Source organism: Trachemys scripta, chromosome 2 (genome assembly GCF_013100865.1).
Source record: "Trachemys scripta elegans isolate TJP31775 chromosome 2, CAS_Tse_1.0, whole genome shotgun sequence".
NCBI lineage: Eukaryota > Metazoa > Chordata > Testudines > Emydidae > Trachemys > Trachemys scripta.
Window position 1 is genome coordinate 203,951,532 of NC_048299.1, and position 18,227 is coordinate 203,969,758.

The following is an 18,227-nucleotide window of genomic DNA, read 5'->3' on the forward strand; positions in this document are numbered from 1 at the left end:
CTACACCACAAAGTTTTGTTGGCAAAAGCTGCCAACAAAACAGGAGGTGTACACACTACAAAGCTATTTTTGGCAGCAAAACTCTGCTGTTTTGCTGACAAAACCTAACCACTTCAACAAGAGGCATAGAGCTTTTTCCAGCAAAGTTAAAGTGACAAAGAGTCAGTGTAGACTCTGCTGTTTGTTTTGTCTACATAAGTGGCTTCCACCAGTATCCCACAATGCCTGCTGTGACTGCTCTGCTCACTGTTTTGATCTCTGCTGCCCTGCAGGCATGTGTCGTCCACTCCCCCCCCCCCCCCCCCCCCCCCAAAAAAAAAAAAAAAAGCTCTGGGAAGTATCTGACAGCTGAGCATGTTGCTCTGGGAACTAACCATTAAGGAGGAATGTTCCTGTTCTGCCCTGCACTAGGAACACAGGGCTGCCTCTGCAGAGAGCCGGGAGGAGGACAGGACTGCTGTTTTGACATTCCTCAGCACAGAGCGCTCACAGCGCTGCTCAGGATGCTGCTCCCATCAGCTGTGTGTGTGTGTCCCTCTCGATAGGTCGGTCAGCCTGCTGTATCCAGCACCCCAGACACACCACTCTCCTTCTCCCCCCCACCCCCCTTTCAGTTGAAGAGCGGCTGACAATCTACTGGGATTTCCATGGAATGGTAGGATTGCGAAATCTGCATCATGTGACACTGTACCTGCCCCATGAAGCATTGCAAACCCTTCCCAAAGCACCCTGCAGCCAGTTGCACAGTGGGATAGCTACCAGAGTGCACTGTTCTCTGTGTCAGTGCAACAGCTGCTAGTGTGGACATGCAACAGCGATTTTTAATTGAAGTGCTTTAATTAAAGCAGCATAACTTTTGCTGACAAAACTTTGTAGTGTAGATCAGGCCTAAGTGTAAAATAACTTGTATGGGTATGGAAGACTGTCATCTTATGACTTTTCATGTGTTAAGTCAAAACTTAAGTGTCCCTCACAGTTGTGTAATTAGTTTTGTTTTACTTAATATTTTTAATAAGGCTTGATGGTTGGCTCTCTCAAATCTAGGTTATCTCTGGAATCTCGAGGTGAAACTCGAGCCTGTGGTTAACCTCTTGCCAGATAAAGGAAAGCTAATGGATTTTCTTCTCCAGAGAAAGGAATGCAAAATGGTTATCCTATCTGTGTGTTCTCAGAGTAAGTCTTGCTCTTACCGATTGTGTGTCTCCATCTCATTCTTGGAAGCATTTTAGGTGTCTTCCTACACTGTCCTCGTTCAAGGCTAGTTTTCCATGGCCTTGAGCTCAGTATCTTATTTTGTGAACTACCAGGGACTAAAATAGGGGAGCATTCTGTGTACCAGTGACTGTACCACATTTCTAAATATAGTTTTTCATCAATGATGTTGCTTATGCTGCCAATAATATCTAAGCCATGTTGCTTTTGAATATCTCCCACCAAATCATTTCTGAGGGCTAGTGTGTGTGCACATGCTTGAAAATGTAAGATGAGTCTGGTTCCTTCTTTGAACCCAATTCTTGATTTCACCAAATGAAACTTCATGTCCTGGCAAAAAGCATTTGCATTCCAATTAAACATAGCGCTTACCGTAGTCTACACTTAACATTTATATCTAGCCAAGTTGACACACCTGAGCACCATAGTTCACCTCCAGTGTAGACATGGTTGCACATACAGAAAAACATCTTGTTGATGTGGGAAGTGTCTATGCTACTGGTACTTCAGCGGCATAGCTGCAGCTGTACCACCCATAGAGCAGACATACCCTTAGTGTAAAGGGAAAGTGGAATTTAGGATGTTCATGGGTCAGTTGACCTACTCTGCTGTGGTTAAGAGCATTTCCTGAATGTAACACTCACCTTGTAAAGAGTCTGTGGTAAAACATTACTGGAGTATATACTCCACTAGGAAGGGACAGACTGTTTTATCAGTATCTTGTCTTTTATGGCTATTGTCTTTCAGTGTTAAGTGAACCAGACGGGGGAACGTTGGCTGTGATTGCCACTGTTTTTGACAAACTCAATCATGAGTATAAAAAGTACTTGGAAGCAGAGCAGAGTTATACCATGGTAAGTAATCTGCATCAGTGGTATTTAGACAATTTAAAAAAATACTAACCCTTATAGTTTTCATCACAGAGATGAAAACTGAATTCAGTTAGCCACAGCAAGAGCACCTCCCCCCTTGCATGTGTACAGAACTTCAACTTCACAGCATAGTAACTGTTCTGCTCTTACATATACTGTTGCAGAATCATGAATTTGAATTTTCTGACTTGTCTTCTAAATATTTCAACCATATCAGTTTTTTAGGTTGCACCTAACTTGAGTATTTCTGGTGGAATTATTGAGTAGCCAGCTACCAATGGGAATAACATACACTGCACTAAAGCACCATTCTACATTGTATTTAATATATAATGGGCTAGCTTGTACAGAACTAAGCCCTACCAAAACTTGACTTACTGAATAAAGCTGAAGATTTTTCATTGTACAATAAGAGTTGGATCAAGAATATTTGTCAAAGTTAAACAGCATGTTCCCTTTAGAGCAGGGGTCGGCAACCTTTCAGAAGTGGTGCGCCGAATCTTCATTTATTCACTCTAATTGAAGGTTTCGCGTGCCAGTAATACAATAGCTTCCTGTTAATGAGACTATTCATTTGTCTTCCCTCTGCCTTGTTGTAGGTGGTAGAAACAGGCCAGAGCCGAGGCAATCCCCTTCTGAAACGACCAGTCCGTACCCAAGCAGTTATTGACCAGTCTGACATGTACACACATGTTCTATCAGTGTTTACTGAAAAGAAGGTTAGTAAAGAAACAACTTGTACATGTGAGTGAATCAGGTGCAAAGAACTGATAGTGCTAGACAGGAAAATTTTCCTAAGAGGAGGGTTGGGTACGTGGGGCTACAGAAAGACTGGTGATACTCACTACAATTCTTCTGAAGGACACACGCTGTCTTTAGTAACAGACTAGTTTAATATCACAATTCAGTAACTTCTGCCAGTACTTGACATGATAATCTGGTGCTAATCTAAGCCATTAACCAGTATACAAATTGCCACTTCAGGATTTTAACTACCATAATTTTTCCTCTTGCTGCATAGGAAGCACCTCACAAGTTCACTATAGCAGTCTTGATGGAATACATTCGCTCTCTTAACCAGTTCCAGATTGCAGTTCAGGTAAAAGTTCCTCAAACAGCAATAAGGGGCAGTGCCTGCTTATGCTGTTAAATCCTATTTCCTGTAGAATGACCAGGGGATGGTATGGGCCTTGAGGAGGTTGTTACAATAGTAGAGGTGGGAGATGAGCAGTGTCTCTGGGTTCTAGCTATCAATTCAAAATACAGTCCAGATTTTCAAAAAGCAGGAAAGGAAGAATCAGCAAGCCTTGGCAGCAGCTTGGCCATAAGGGGAGAAGGTTGTCTGGCCTTATGGTGAAGGGTCCAGGCTCTAACCGACTACCTGAAACTTACTACATCACTGTGCTTCTAAGGTTGCTTTTGGTAGTTTCAGCACCCACAGACCAACGAGAAGCCTGCTGTGAAAGATAAATGCACCATCTCTATTGGCTACTAAAGCTGGCAACCTTAGTCTAATTATTTGAGCAACAGAATGAAGTTTCTTCCATGTTTTATTGAGCCACACTGCTTACATTTAAGTGGGAATAAGGACAAAGCTAGTACTCAAACTGGAAATCTTATGTATGCTTCTAACTAAAATCTTATTCAGTTCCACCTTCTAGAAGATCTTGAAACCCATCAAACAACTGAAGACTTGATATTGAGTCAAACTGCTTTAGAGTTTCTTTCCCTGTCTCTTGCATCCTCAGCATTATCTATATGAACTGGTCATTAAAACGCTTGTTCAGCACAACCTGTTCTACATGCTTCATCAGTTCCTGCAGTACCATGTGCTAAGTGACTCAAAACCATTGGTATGTATGTTAATATGGATTCCATGACAGCTGTTTTAGGATTAATTAAGGGTAATACTTCAACTTTAATAATACTGTTTCAAAAGTTAGTCCATTGTTACTGTTTCAGGCCTGTCTGCTGTTGTCTCTTGAGAGCATTTATCCCCCTGCACATCAGTTGTCTCTGGACATGTTAAAGGTAAGAATCAGTATGTAAACAAATATGCTTCAGCCATGTCACAGATAGATAGCAGGCATTAAAACTCTACGTTATTGTACCTGATCAGACAGTATATAGGAGAGGTGACTGTAAATAAGGCTGTATTAAATTTGATTTCTGCACTATTAATATAATCAGATTATGGCTTTAATTTTGTCTTACTTGGCTTTGCAGAGACTTTCTACAGCAAATGATGAAATAGTAGAGGTTCTATTGTCTAAGCACCAGGTGCTGGCTGCCTTGCGATTCATCAGGGGTGTTGGAGGACATGACAGTATTTCTGCCCGCAAGTTCCTTGATGCAGCAAAGCAAGCAGATGACAACATGCTTTTTTATACCATATTCAGGTTCTTTGAACAAAGAAATCAGAGGCTGCGAGGGAACCCTAACTTCACCCCAGGTAAAAGGATGGTAAACAATGGAATTACTGAGTTGATAGACCTATTTTACACCTCTGAGCTAGCATCTGACTTTCTTTACTGTAAAATGTGTGGTCCAGTTAGCAGTGGCTGCTGGTTCAGCAGGTTGGGTCCTGGTTACTGAAGATTACCCTCACTGGCTCAAGGTGGGAAAACAGCTAAAATGTTTGTGCTAACATCCCCTGGTTTGACTGTGAAGGGGGCTGGAAAATGGTATGCCCTTAGTTAACTTCCACAGCCAACATTGACCCTCTTATTAAAAGCTCTCAAGGGGGAGATGCTGGGCCATGGTTCTAACTTGTAGTATCTGTACATGCTGCAAGCAGTAGGGGTGGTCTGTCTTACCCCCACAATGTATTAAAATGATTCCAGCTATAGTAACAAGCACTTTATTAACCCTGAATATAATTAGTTTCAATGTGGAAGGCAAACAGCTTTACCTCACATTAGAAATTAAAGACCTGTGCTTACATTTGATTAATGCTGGAAGAGTAATGTCTTGATTAGGATCACAGCTGTGTTTGTTCACTAGAGCTCTTGAACATGTTAGCCAATTCCTGTTAAGCATTTGGGCCTGACTAGGATCTAAATCTTGTCTGCTACACTAGGAAAATGTGCTAAAGATTTCATTACCTTGCTGATGTGGACCTGTTTAGCTTGACCACCAACAGGTGCGAGAACTCCAACATGCTGGGGCTACTGTAGAGTTACTTGGGGGGGAGGGAGGGGAGAGGAGAAGAGGAGAGAGTGAGTTCCTAGTGTACACATTCCTGTAGTGCTAGTTGGCTCCTAACATTGGCAGGATTTAAGTTTCCATTAGACTGATTCACACCAGCCTTTCATCAGGTGTGTAAAACCAGTGACACTTACCTTGAGGCAAAGAATGAAGAGGCCTGAAAAGACAGATGTCATGACTTCTATTCACTACTTGTAATTTAGCAGATAATTTTGTAACTTGAATCACTGGCAGGAGTCTAATCATAAATGGGTGTCCAAATAAGTCAAGCAAGAAAAGAGTTAATTTATAGAAAGGACAGTGTTTAACATGCGATTTTACGCACTATGGCTACACTGCAGATGAGTGGGTGCCTTCCAACCCTAGTAGAGCACTGGACTAAAGATAGACTGGGGTACACTGCCACATCAGCTAGGCACATTTGTACTCTGTACTACAGCTTGAGCAGTGGTGATGCTCCAGCTGTTTGACATCCCTTAAGACAGCAGCTATTGCTTTGTCAGCACACACAGCCAAGGTACACAAACGTATAAACAAACAGCTTCTAAGTTTATTAGAAACATTTAAGTTAAGCTCTTCAGTGCCCTTTCCCCAATATCAAGTTTACAAAAGTGTGCATACAGCAGTTTTCAAAATAATTAGTTAAATGAACATTCTCATCAACCTAAAGCTATCTGAAATTTAACGCCACTGCATAAAAAAAAATTGATTTACACCATCCCTGCTGTCTCATTCCTTGTGTGAAATCACTTGAACATGAGATGGAATTATGGATTAGTGAATAACAAATTTTGGACTCTTAAGGTAACACTCAACCTAAACCCAAAACACAGTAATAAAGGACTAGGTTTCCATTTAACTGCTTTAATATTTCCCTTCCTAGTTATTGCAAAATGTGTGCTGCATGTGCCTCTAGCCTAGTAGAACTATACCCAGATCTTGCAGTTTTCACTACAGGCAATTTTACACAGTCTCACCACGGTGAAAGCACCATTAAAAACAGAAGAAGCTGACACAAATGTCCACTTAAGGCTATTAGGCTAACAGGCCTTAAAATGGAAGTTCACTCTAAAAATAGTAGCTGCTTCTAATGAAAAAAAGCTAAAAACATAAGCAAGTAAAGCAAAAACCGCTTCCATGTAGGAAAAGCTAAACACCACTATTGGTGCAGTTGACTGTGTTCTGAATTTTAATGTCACCCCAACTGTCTTAGCACAAAATCTTATTACATTGTCCCTAAGCCTTTTGTCTTGTCTTGCAGGAGAACATTGTGAAGAACATGTCACCTTCTTCAAGCAGATTTTTGGAGAACAGGCCCTCATGAAGCTTACCACTTTCTGAAAGTGTACTGTTTTCATACAAAATGTATAATTTATTGCATTTAAGTAATGAGATTTTGAACTACAAATTTTATAATAAAGTATATACAGACCATTGTGGTAAATATTACTAAAAATAGTACATAACCTCTAGAGTGATGGCTTGTTTTTCCCTAAAAATAGAGCCAAAAAATTGCATTGAGTTGCATTTAAAAGTAGCGTCAGTGGTTTGGCAGTCCATTCTCATACACACATCACCTTGCTGGAAAAAGCTTTCAACTTGTTATTTCTCAAAAAGATGCAGCCTCTTAAAATAGAGATCCTGTTAATACATCTAGTTTTAGTAATACTAGTTCATGAGTCGCATGTAGCATTTCCTGAGATTGAAAGCTTTGTCCAAAGCTGCTGTTCGCCTGTAGTTGGATTGGTGCACAACCAGTGGTTACAGTGTGATAGTCATAGAACATTGCTGCAGTTCAGTCTTATGGTGAATGAGGCCTTAGCCACAGTTCATGAAGTCCACTGAACACTGTTAAAAGGGCTAGAAGTAGAGGAGTCTCTCTCGTTCTGTACCTTTGTATCTTTCTTGTGCGGCACGAGTTTTAGCTTTATTTACTGATGGGCCTGAGTAAAAGAAAAAGGAGAGAGTTATATTCTGAAATCCTCCTTCAGTAAGGTGGGCAGTATTGTTAGTCAAAGCAGAACTGGTGGATTATCTACTTTCTAGCAAGTATTTCCTCTAAAGGAAATGCAGCTTTCCTGAAAGTATTCCTTCTAATAGTTAAGAACCAATAATGTTTAAGTGAGGAGATCTTAACACTACAATCTATATGCCAAAACATCAACTGAGGATTATTTTGTATACGGCACAACTGCTAATAACCCACTACCAGCTAATATAGACTTTCATAATACAAGTGATGTAGAAAAGCATAGACTGGAGGTTTCCCTTTCTAAATAGGTGAAAAGGGAAAGTAGAATTAAGCATTTTTCATTTAACAGCTGTTCTTAACTTATGACATAGCTCTTTTACAGCTAACATTTCTGTACCCACAGTGTAGTAGGAGACTCACTTAAAGATGGAAAGGATACTGTACTGAGGGCTTGAGAAGGAGACTCAGTAAGACAAATTATTGGAATTGGTAGCACTCCAGGAATGCTACCACAAGATGTGCAACTATATTTAGACACTACTGAAAAGGGATGGAAAGTCTGCTGTAAACAGCTCTACTTTTACAGGACTAAATTACTACAAACTAAACTAAGTGGGTCACAACAGGTGATCCAATGTATTTGAAGCAACTATACCAGGTAGCCGTAGCTGTTTTTAAAGACAGTTTATATAGGTACAGTTGTAGACTCCTTTTCTCACTGAATGGAAGGGATAATTTGGAGCAGAGACTAATTTTAAAATCCCCCTTTAGCAATCAAGTGTATTCTTACCTATATAACTAAGCATAACAGGAAGAAATATTAATCCATGGGTAGCTCCAAGCACCACCACTGCTAGATACATCCTGAAGTAGAAGATCTGAAAGATTTTGGATTTGGAGAAGAACAACACTACAATTCCTACAAATTTTGTCAGAGTGATGCCACTGAACACCTGGTAATAGAAGAGGTTAAAAATAAGTGATTTCATACAAAAATGACATGGTGTCACGTGATTTGCTTATTCAATAGCAAAACAGTGAAAAAGAAGAAATACCCCATTCTGCAAGTTTAAATGTTGCAATATTCCTTGAAAGTACAATCATCCCTTATACTGCATAGAGCAGGGTTAAATCTAACTCAGAGCAGCAGTGGGCAAACTACAGCCCACAGACTGCATCTGGCCTGTCTGACCTTTTAATCCAGGTCTCAAGCTCTTGTCAGGGAGCAGGCGCTTGCCCCGCTCCACGCAGCTCCCGGGAAGCAGCTGGCATGTCTCCCCTCCAGCTCCTATGCATAGGGGGCTCCCCACAGTGCCCCACCCCAAGCTCCGCAGCTCCCATTGGCCAAAAACCATGGCCAATGGGAGCTGGGGGGGAGGAGGTAGTGCCTGCGGACAGGGCAGCATGCAGAGCTGCCTGGCCGTGCCTCCACATAGAAGCTGGAGGGGGGACAGGCTGCTGCTTCCAGAAGCTGCTTGAGGTAAGCATCACCCAGAGTCTGCACCCCTGAGCCCCCACCACACGCTGCAACCCCCACCCTAATCCCCCTCCTGCCCTCCAAACAACTCAGTCCCAGCCCAGAGCCCCCTCCTGTACACCAAACCCCTCATCCACAGCCCCACCCCAGAGCCCGCACCCCCACCAACCTCCTGCCCCAGTCTGGAGCCCCCTCCCTCACCCTGAACTCATTTCTGGCCCAACCCCAGAGCCTGCACCCCAATTTCATGAGCATTCATGGCCCGCCCTACACTTTCCATACCTAGATGTGACCCTCGGGCCACAAAGTTTGCCCACCCCTGCACTAGAGGAAGGATAGTAGGGATATAGCTAAAATAAGTATTCAAGAGGGTAGCACATAATGAAAAAAGGAAATGAGATCAAGAAAGTTAGTCTACTAGGCATCCCACTTGCTAAAGAATCCCCGGTAACACTACTTCATCTCTCACTCCCTTAGTAATTTCACTTTTTAGATGTTACAGAAACAAAAACTAGAAGAGGGAATTTTGACTTGGCTAAAAGGTTTTCTGACAACCATTTCCCCTTCCAATGTGGCAGTGTAATCACCACAATAAAGTTCCATTTAATCATGACGTGGCCAGCTGATTTTAAATCTCATTTTGAGCATCATTATGTGCTTGAATTATATTTAAGCCTCTACAGGCCCCTGCTCCAATTCAGTGAGCATCTTCCTTAGAAAAAAGCAAGTCAAGATAAACCAGAGGGGAAGCCTAACAGGTGGAAAAACTGAAAATGGCCTAGTCTTCACTGAGATTTGAACATGTGTTATTCTGTGGGGATTACTTCACTACAGGTTCTTAACTCAGATGCTGCTCCCATCCACGCACGGACATCTGACTCAACTTCACTGATGTTTCCAACCCAGGCTAGCTGTCTCTCTTAAGCCCAAGTGAAACTTGCAAATCAGGCTGGTAACCTGCTCATGTTGTAGTGAGGACACAGGATAAACCACTCTAGTGCTGAGGGAAAGGCATCAGAGGCCAATTCTCTTTGCATGCCCAGGAGGACAGAAGATCTCTCACACAATTCATTGGGAAAGTCACAGCAGCTCAGCTTACTGCAGCACTAAGAACCATGCTCCCAGAAGTCCTAGTGACACACATGGGGGAATGCAACACCAGCGAGGACACATACTTGGGTATTGCTGTGCAGTGTGGCTGATCACCCACGTAACTACAGAGACCCCAAAAAAGTATGTTTATACCATGTGTTAGCTAACATAACTAGCCTGTGCAAGCTTCACTCAGGCTTTAGCCTATAACCAAATTAATTTTGGTTGAAAGCACCGCCAAAGGTTAACTACATTAAAGAGAGTTTAAGAGAAGTCGAAGCTGAAACTGGTTTGTGAAATTTGGAGCTCTATAATGCCTGCCAAACACCTGAGCCAATAAATTGACACAAGCATTTTTAAAATTACAGGCTATGACCTAGCACTGAATAGTCAGATAAAAATGAATTTTAGAAAGTTTTATAATCAATTTTAAGCATCACAATTTACAATCAAATCAAACCAATCAGAAGTTATAAATCTTATCTTCAGGCCTATAACAGAAATCTAGACTCATCTGGGGAAATTGTGACTGACACCATTATAACAGCAGGTTAACCATTGCAGAATGACACCCAATATAGGACAGGCAAAGCTGATCCTACAACATAAGCATGTAGTAAGTAGCAAGGTATTACTTGATTAAAGTTGCAGTGATGATAGGAAGCACTGAACTTGAGTTGAAGTCATTTTGTCTACACAGACAAAAGAAACGTATTACAACAAAGGAACAGACACTTACAGAACTGCCCATGCGGGAGAGTGCTTCTTCTGTACGCTCTACTCTGCTACCCTTGGTACTAACAGTGAATGCTCTGGTGATGTGACTGCAGAACTCCACCGAGATACCACAGCTCTGAAAGTAAGAACAGGTCAGTTAATTTCTTGGCACCAAGCTATCACTTCTGCCCCCATATATTAAGCACCAAAGAGGCTATAAATTATTATCCAAGATGCCAGTCTAAAATATACAAGAAAGACAAATTGTATGTTTGGACTTTCTTTTTTTTAAAAAAGCTGGGATCATGGCAATTCCAAGACAAATTTTGAGAGGGGGTTCTGATGACAAAACCATGAGCATAGAGCTCAGTGACTGATTTAAATATAAAATTTATTAAAGCAGTTAATATGTAAAAAGCAGCAGTGTTTTGACCCTTAGGAAACTGGCTAGTGACTGGATCACTGACTGTACTGGGGGGAGGAAAGACACACACAACTGGTCTTGCTGTACAAACATTCTCTTCAGTAACAAACCTTGACATTTTAATCCTGTGTTTTGATTTCACTCCAAAAACAGGTTCAATATTTGCAGATAAACACCCACTGAGATCTTATGTCTATCTACATTGCATTATGAAAAATTCAAATGGAGATTGGTAAGTCTGCATTGATAAAGTCATTCAGAATTGTGCTCCCTCACTAGCACTTTTTCTTCTGAGGGTTACATTATAAGTGCGTATCTTTTGCTTTTAAATCCTTCCTTCAGCTGTACATCTAATTTACTCCATCAGCAGCATTTTGTAGCATGGACAGGACATTAAGCATCAGAAAATGAGCTGTGTTTATATAGTTTTTGGCAGTCTGGTTCTCACTTGCTTATAAGACACTGAATAAAGCCGAGAAGTTCTTACCAGGCCTTCATTAATTTGCTACCTATTTCTCTTACAACAGCCACTGTTCGGCACGAGAGGGCCAATTACTCTTTTCAAGCCTGCTTTAAAGCATCTCCTAACACAGTCACCAGAGGGCAAACAAAACTGGAGCCTCAAAACACATAGCCAGAGTCCTGAAATGGTTCTCCAAGGCCTATACTAGCTTTTTACTCATTCCCCTTCCATTGCACTACAACCTATATTAGCGATGTTACTGTATCCCTTAACTTAGATTGGCCACAGGCATTTTTACCCTTGGATCAGCAGCCGTAGTGTTCCCAGATCTATTCTGCAGAGGCATCAGTTGGGTAAAACCTTAATCATCATGCAGGGATTAATGGTGTAGAGACAGTATGGCATGTGCATGCACACACAAGACCAGATCTAAATGATGTGGTATGCAGCCTGCTTTTACTACTGCTACTATAGATGGAAGTTGCATCAGTTGTAATGGAATGATGGAAAAGTTAGCGAAGATACAACCAAGCTCTGTTCTTCCCTGTGCATGCACACTGCCTGTAAAAGAGATGGGTTATACACACCATCTCACACTGTACAGTTACCTAACAGTATCTGTACACATGTGGGACTTTGCATTTCTAAAGCACAATACAAGAGATTAACCTTTTCACTCCTGTCGGAATAGGTCTAAGGCTATGTCTACACTGCAGCCTACATCAGCATAATTTATGTTGCTCGAGGGTGATCCACAGAGGGCAGGAGTGCTGGGAGGAAGGGGGAGGAGTTTATCAGCAGGGCCACCAGCGGACAGGTGGCACTGGGGGGAAAGTTGGCTGCCAGTGGGTGCTAAGCACCCGCTAATTTTTTTCCATGGGTGCTCCAGCCCTGGAGCATCCACACAGTCAGCGCCTATGGTTAAGCCAACAGGAGAGCTCTCCTGTTAGCTTAGAGCAGCTACATTAGAGAGTTTACAGTGGTGCGCCACTGTAAACACTAGTGTAGCCATGCCCTTAGCAAGTTTTCTATACAAAATGGATATTAAGTTACAATTGTCAGGATGTACAAGATAACTCCAGTCACAGATTTCAGGACATGCTATGTACATTGCTTTTGCACTGAGAACATTAGAGCCCCTTTAAAACACACATACAAACACACATACCCCTTACCATAACAAGGTTAACCAGTGAAACAGCATTCAGGCTTATGCCCCAAAGCCACATTATTCCAAACATGTTGACTAGTATCATAGCAATAGTAATGGATACCATCACAGCAGCCCACACTTCAAAACCAAGCAGCACAGTCGTCACCAAGAATATTGATCCCAGGGACACGCAGAGGTTAAAGATGGTGTCATGCACAATTGTCAGATATTGTTCATAGAAGACGTAAAACACACTATGGAAAGAAGAGAGACTGTCATTAGCCATCCATTTGGTTAGACCTATTTGGGAGATGATTCTTGGTGACTTAAGTGTTTGAGTCATTGAGGTTTGTAGGAAACCCCTATCTATTCTTTTTCTTGACTAAGGGCTGATCTACATTGAAAAAAAAGTTACATCAGCATAACTATATTTCTCAGGTGCATGAAAATCCACACCCTGAGAGATAGTTAAGCTGACCTAACCCTAGGTGTAGACAGCAGTAGGTCAACAGAAGAATTCTTCCATCAACCTGCTACTGCCTCTCAGGGAGTTGGATTAGCTATAGCCACAGAAGAACCTTTTCCATCGCTGTACTACACTGAAGGGCCTACACTGAAGCACTGTAGCATTTTAAGTGAAAACAGCCGTAGAGTGACCAGAGGAACCAGACTAAAAAAAAAAGTTTTTTTAAAATCCTGGGGAACTATTTTCTTAAGTGTTTTTTTTAATTAAGAACAGGGCAGTTACAAAGCAGATATCAAACACAGATAATAGGCTAAACCTTAAACTGAATTTCATGAAACATTAATATTGTTAAGGACATTCATATTCTTTAAAGTTTTTTTAAGGTGGAGAAAGTCAAAGGAATAAGTTTTACTGCAAGATATTGATTCTAATCAAATTTCGGCTGTTTTGAAGAGGTCTGAGGAGCAAGAAATTTCTCTTCTGGGCATTTAAAAGTTGGCTTTTTGTTTGTTTACAAACATGGGGATTTTAGAATGAGGGAAGATTCCTCACAGTTTAGAAAAAGCATCAGGGAAGAGGGTCAGGAAAGTGGACAGCAACAATTAGCAGCAAGAATTTAGAGCACTGAATCACTTGAACTTTTCAAAAGTTCAGTATACTAAGTATACAACACCAAGGGGTTTTAAAGGATGGGGAATACCAGAAGGTAAAATGAAGAACTAGTGGCATCTAAGGAAAATCCTTAAGACCTGCACAAGTTCCTGAATGGCTGTTCAGTCTTCCACAGATTCAGATAGGAAAAAGAAAAGCAGAGGACATACGGCTCAGAAGAGATGATGGTGCAAGAACTGGAGACACAGATAACTCCTGCAAGCTGGAGAAGACCAACATTGTCTTTATTGTGGGGTAGAGTGGAAGAATGGCTGGAAGGAGTATGTTGGAAAGGGACTGGCTTCCAACAACAACAAACCCTTAACACAGAGGTTCTCAAACTGGGACCTAGAGATATATGCTGGTGGTCACGTGATGCTGGCTTTCCTTACTTCCAGCTGCTAAACCATAGTAAAAAGCAACTAAAATACTTTAAGATCCTTCCTCAGCTCTTAATACATACATCCAAGTCAACATGAACTTTCTCCAGAATCCACGACTTCTGCCCAAAGCTACACATTCCTAGGGCGAAAAAATCCACACATACCTGTAAGGGAACACACGGTAATTCTTTTCTTTGATGCCCATGGTTTCAGTAATGTTATCTGCTACGATCCGTGCTTTTTTCATAGCATCAATGAAGTCAGCTGAGGTTTTTAGGACTGTATGATAAGTCATAAAGTAAGTAGCTCCAACATCAGAGTTATTGTTTATGAAGTTGATAGCAGAGCTATATGCAGCATGTCCTCTGTAAATGAAGTGCAACTGTATTACTTCATGGTCAAGCAACAACAAGATCAACCACCCTCATTTTGATGCCAAGAATCAGGATTTCTCAATGTTGGAGTCCTCTGCTATTTGTGTTACTATCTGCAAATTCTTAGGATACAAAACATGGGTTCTACAGTGTTATCAGAAGATATTCCGAAAATACAAAATAGTACCCCCACAAAAGATCACTTATGTTGTTGATCACTTATGTAGGATGTTCCAGACAAGATAACGAGGACAAAAGAAAATCTAATACTTACAACTTTGCCTCATAGAAGCACAACAGGGTTTGCTGTTTTTAAGTGGTCTATATTTCAGTATGTTTTTAAATTAAAATGCAAGTGTGCCCACAGAGGCTTGGATGATGGGTATACATTTCATAAACAAGCGTCACTGTTGGTTCCTATTTCACCTGCTAATTTTCAACAGAGATTAAACTTATTCAGTCTGTAGGCACTTACCCTTTTCCACATTTAGGATTAGGGTTATCAGACAAGAACATTGGCAAAAATTTCATGAAGTCTCCACCCTGAGGCCTCTGCTTGCCTTCTTGAGTCAGTGGACGGCAACGCATGCAGGAAACATCAACAACTGGAAAAAACAAAAAGCAGAAAAAAATAAAAAAAAGCAGTCAATGTCAGCCAGACAGCAAGACTATAGGATGTTGTACTATAGTCAGTTTCACCTCAGTGACCTGGTGAAGGGCTCATCCAACCCTAAAAGAACTAATTCTTTCACTGTTAGAGAAGGTAGCTCTTTATTAATTGTGTGTGTGTGTGTGTGCGCACACACTCACACTCTCCTTATTCTGTCCAGAGAGAAGACCCAAAATACAGAGCTAAGTCCTATATTTTCTGCATCGAATACACCCATTTCTTTGTGCTTGGGATTGCTGTTACATTAGATAAGGCTAGTCCAATACTAAGACTAACAAATAGCGTTACCGACCTCTCTGTTCTGTATTCAGTACCGTACAACAGATCCCAATACATAATACAGTGCAGGCAATTTTTAAGACACGAGGGCAATAAACTGCTGATTGCATTATCTAGAGCTCATAAGGATCAAAGTGGTCTATAAACCAATTAGTTATTTTGGGAACAGTATTGTCCAAAAGGGCATCTTCAAAAAATGCAGCATTTTAACATTTAAAGTGCATTAAATTTAGTCTCCTTCCAGAAATGGCAATAATTCCAGAATGGGAAAGTATTTTAAAGAAGTACATCTCAGCCAATTTAAAAAAAAAAAAAAAGTTGCACAAAGCAGTTTGAACATTGATATTAAAAAAAGAGGGTAGAGTCAAGTCCTTATTTAGAAGAAAATGTATTTGAAAAGCTTTTGTAAATATGATTAAAGCAACACTGAAGAGAAAACGCGGAGTACCTGAAGCATTGCAGAACTGTCCAGTAGTGTTATAGACTCTGCAGCAGGATGACTGTGGTTTAACCCAATCAAAGTAATCATCAATCCATGAAGAGGGGGGAAAGCCTATCCTTGTGCTGAAACATAAAAATAAATACCAATAGATACCAAATAGATGGTTCAAGAGAGAGACAACCGTAATTCTGGCATTTCCTAAAAAAGGTTCAACTTTAGTGTTCTTTTAACATAGGAAATTACATACAAACTAAGTTTTTAAAAAACCAAACTGAGCAAAAAAATTCCATCATTCTGACATTGACACCCACAGGGTTCAACATCAGGCTTGGAACTTTAGATCCACAGCACAGACCTCTGCCACTTGAGCCAATGGGAGTAGTGGGTTCTCTTATGTGGACAAGCACTAGAGGGGGGGATGAGAAATTTTGCTGGCGGGTTTCACAGATCTTTGCTGACAGCAGACGAATGGTGAGACACAGGAATCTTGGGTCCCATTTCAGGCTCTGGAGGGGAATGTGTTCTAAGGGTACCTAGTGTGCTCGCCCCTGTCCCTGTCCCAGTGCTCTCTCTTCTCACCCTCCAACTCTAGCTCCTCATGCCAGTCCCTGTCTCACCCACTCCAGACTCCTCATCCCAGTCCCCCGGTTCAAGGATCCCTGTCCAAACCCCAGTCTCCCCATCCCAGTTTCCCCACCTCCGCTGGGCTCATCTGATCTCAGTCCCCCCCCCCCCCCCCCGAAGTCCCATTCTTCTGCCTCCCAGTACTAGTTTCTTTGCCCAGCCAGTCCTGTCTCTCCCCTGCCCGCAAGCTCCCAGTCCCAATTAGCTCCCTCCACCACACCCCAAATCAGTGATTCTCCACCAGGGGTACATACCCGTGGGGATATGCAGAGGTCTTCCAGGGGGTATTTCAACTCATCTATATTAGTGTTTCTTAACCCAAGGGGGCCCCGCAAAACTAAGTTACATGCTTCAGCCCCAGGCAGCAGGCCTCAGGCTTCAGACTCCTGAAAGGGGTATAGTAGTCTGGAAAGGTTGACAACCACTGCCCCAGATGTCTCTTGTCCACTCTGCGTTTGAGTCAGACCACTTCCTCCTCCACGCTGCCTAGACACCAGCGGATGAATCATCGAGAGCACAGGAGAAAGATTCCTCTCTCTCTCAGCTCCTGAGCCCAGCACCACATGAATTACAGCAGCAATTACAGGGAAAGTCCTGCTCAGCCCCTGCAGTCACAACCTGGAGCATGCTAAGTACAGATGGAATCTTTGGAGAATTTAAGCTCTAACAAGTCTAACTGAGCATGTCTTATCTAAGATTTTTCAAAATTTTTATAACTTGACCAAATGTGGGTAGTTTTTCATAGGAACAGCAAGAGGGCACATCCCTGACACCGAAGAAAACTCCTCATAAGATTTCAAGTCAAAGCATGGAAGCACTATACTTGTAGTGTTTTTTAAAAACACATGTAAAATGAAGCATTTCCCCCCCCCAATCTTGTTCTGGAAAACTGCTGAACCATTTTTGCTAAAGCTTTCCAAGAAGTTCAGTACAAGGCAGAATCCCAGCATGGAAAATTTCAGCCCAAGCATTTGGCAAACTTATAAGCAACTGAAACAAGAGGTGTTCCTTGTAATAAGATGTTGTGACGTTGCACTCCATAGTGCTTTTTGGAAATATGTTTATGAGTGTGACTATAATGTAACTAGAATATGCTTCATGCAAAAGGTCTCTTGTAAGGTATCATTACAAAGCTTATAATCTACTGAATGTGGTCATCCTATTTGTATGAATGTATCATTCTTGTATCTGAAGCTAGAAATATAAAGTATAACACTGTGGTCCTATTGTAATTATGCAAAGTGTGGGCCATTAATGGCGGTTCAGAATCTTGATGGCTCCCATTGACTAGGACAATTAATTGTGGATGGTTTACTTAATGTATTAGGCTTAGACTTGCATGTTTTGCTTTATGACTTACTTTGTTCTGTCTGCTATTACTTGAAACCACTTAAATCCTACTTTTTTTACTTAATAAAATCACTTGTTTATTAAGCCAGAGTAAGTGATTAATACCTGGGGGAGTAAACAGCTGTGCATCTCTCTCTATCAGAGATAGAGGGTGGACAAAGCTTTATACAGAGTAAAACTGATTTATTTGGGGTTTGGATCCATTGGGAGCTGGGTGTCTGGGTGCTGGAGATAGGTGAGCTGCTGAGCAGTTTTTGGTTAAAGTCTGCAGCTTTAGGGGGCGTGGACCAGACCTGAGTCTGTGTTGCAGCAGGCTAGCGTGTCTGGGTCAACAAGGCAGGGTTCTGGAGTCCCAGGCTGGCAGGGAAAACGGGCTCAGAGGTAAATTCACCATGTCAG

The 18,227-nt window shown here is 41.6% G+C and overlaps 2 protein-coding genes and 1 long non-coding RNA gene across 5 annotated transcripts in view; 2 read left to right on the forward strand and 1 right to left on the reverse strand.

Annotated features, from left to right (window-relative positions):
- The window catches only part of RMC1 (regulator of MON1-CCZ1), a 29,691-nt gene extending 22,966 nt beyond the window's left edge, over window positions 1-6,725 (forward strand). Inside the window, exons 13-20 of one of the 3 annotated variants that reach the window (XM_034762773.1) lie at window positions 1,045-1,173; window positions 1,960-2,066; window positions 2,684-2,803; window positions 3,106-3,183; window positions 3,833-3,937; window positions 4,047-4,115; window positions 4,484-4,536; window positions 6,553-6,613. In XM_034762773.1, the coding sequence (XP_034618664.1) occupies window positions 1,045-1,173; window positions 1,960-2,066; window positions 2,684-2,803; window positions 3,106-3,183; window positions 3,833-3,937; window positions 4,047-4,115; window positions 4,484-4,492 (617 nt within the window). In that variant the 3' untranslated portion in view covers window positions 4,493-4,536; window positions 6,553-6,613. Of the gene's footprint in view, window positions 1-1,044; window positions 1,174-1,959; window positions 2,067-2,683; window positions 2,804-3,105; window positions 3,184-3,732; window positions 3,938-4,046; window positions 4,116-4,310; window positions 4,537-6,552 lie in introns of those variants that run through there. The other 2 variants (XM_034762772.1, XR_004644720.1) reach the window with 2 other exon arrangements.
- NPC1 (NPC intracellular cholesterol transporter 1) overlaps window positions 5,820-18,227 on the reverse strand; it is a 51,010-nt gene continuing 38,602 nt past the window's right edge. The window contains exons 19-25 of the mRNA XM_034762771.1: window positions 15,861-15,976; window positions 14,939-15,068; window positions 14,254-14,454; window positions 12,612-12,843; window positions 10,572-10,685; window positions 8,054-8,216; window positions 5,820-7,234 (exon numbers count right to left, since the gene is read on the reverse strand). Coding sequence (XP_034618662.1) covers window positions 7,152-7,234; window positions 8,054-8,216; window positions 10,572-10,685; window positions 12,612-12,843; window positions 14,254-14,454; window positions 14,939-15,068; window positions 15,861-15,976 — 1,039 coding nt within the window. The 3' untranslated portion in view covers window positions 5,820-7,151. The remainder of the gene's footprint in view (window positions 7,235-8,053; window positions 8,217-10,571; window positions 10,686-12,611; window positions 12,844-14,253; window positions 14,455-14,938; window positions 15,069-15,860; window positions 15,977-18,227) is intronic.
- Window positions 8,937-14,254, forward strand: LOC117873417. The gene is made up of 4 exons (XR_004644721.1): window positions 8,937-9,973; window positions 10,533-10,701; window positions 11,127-11,205; window positions 13,429-14,254. It is a non-coding gene; the product is annotated as an uncharacterized LOC117873417 (long non-coding RNA).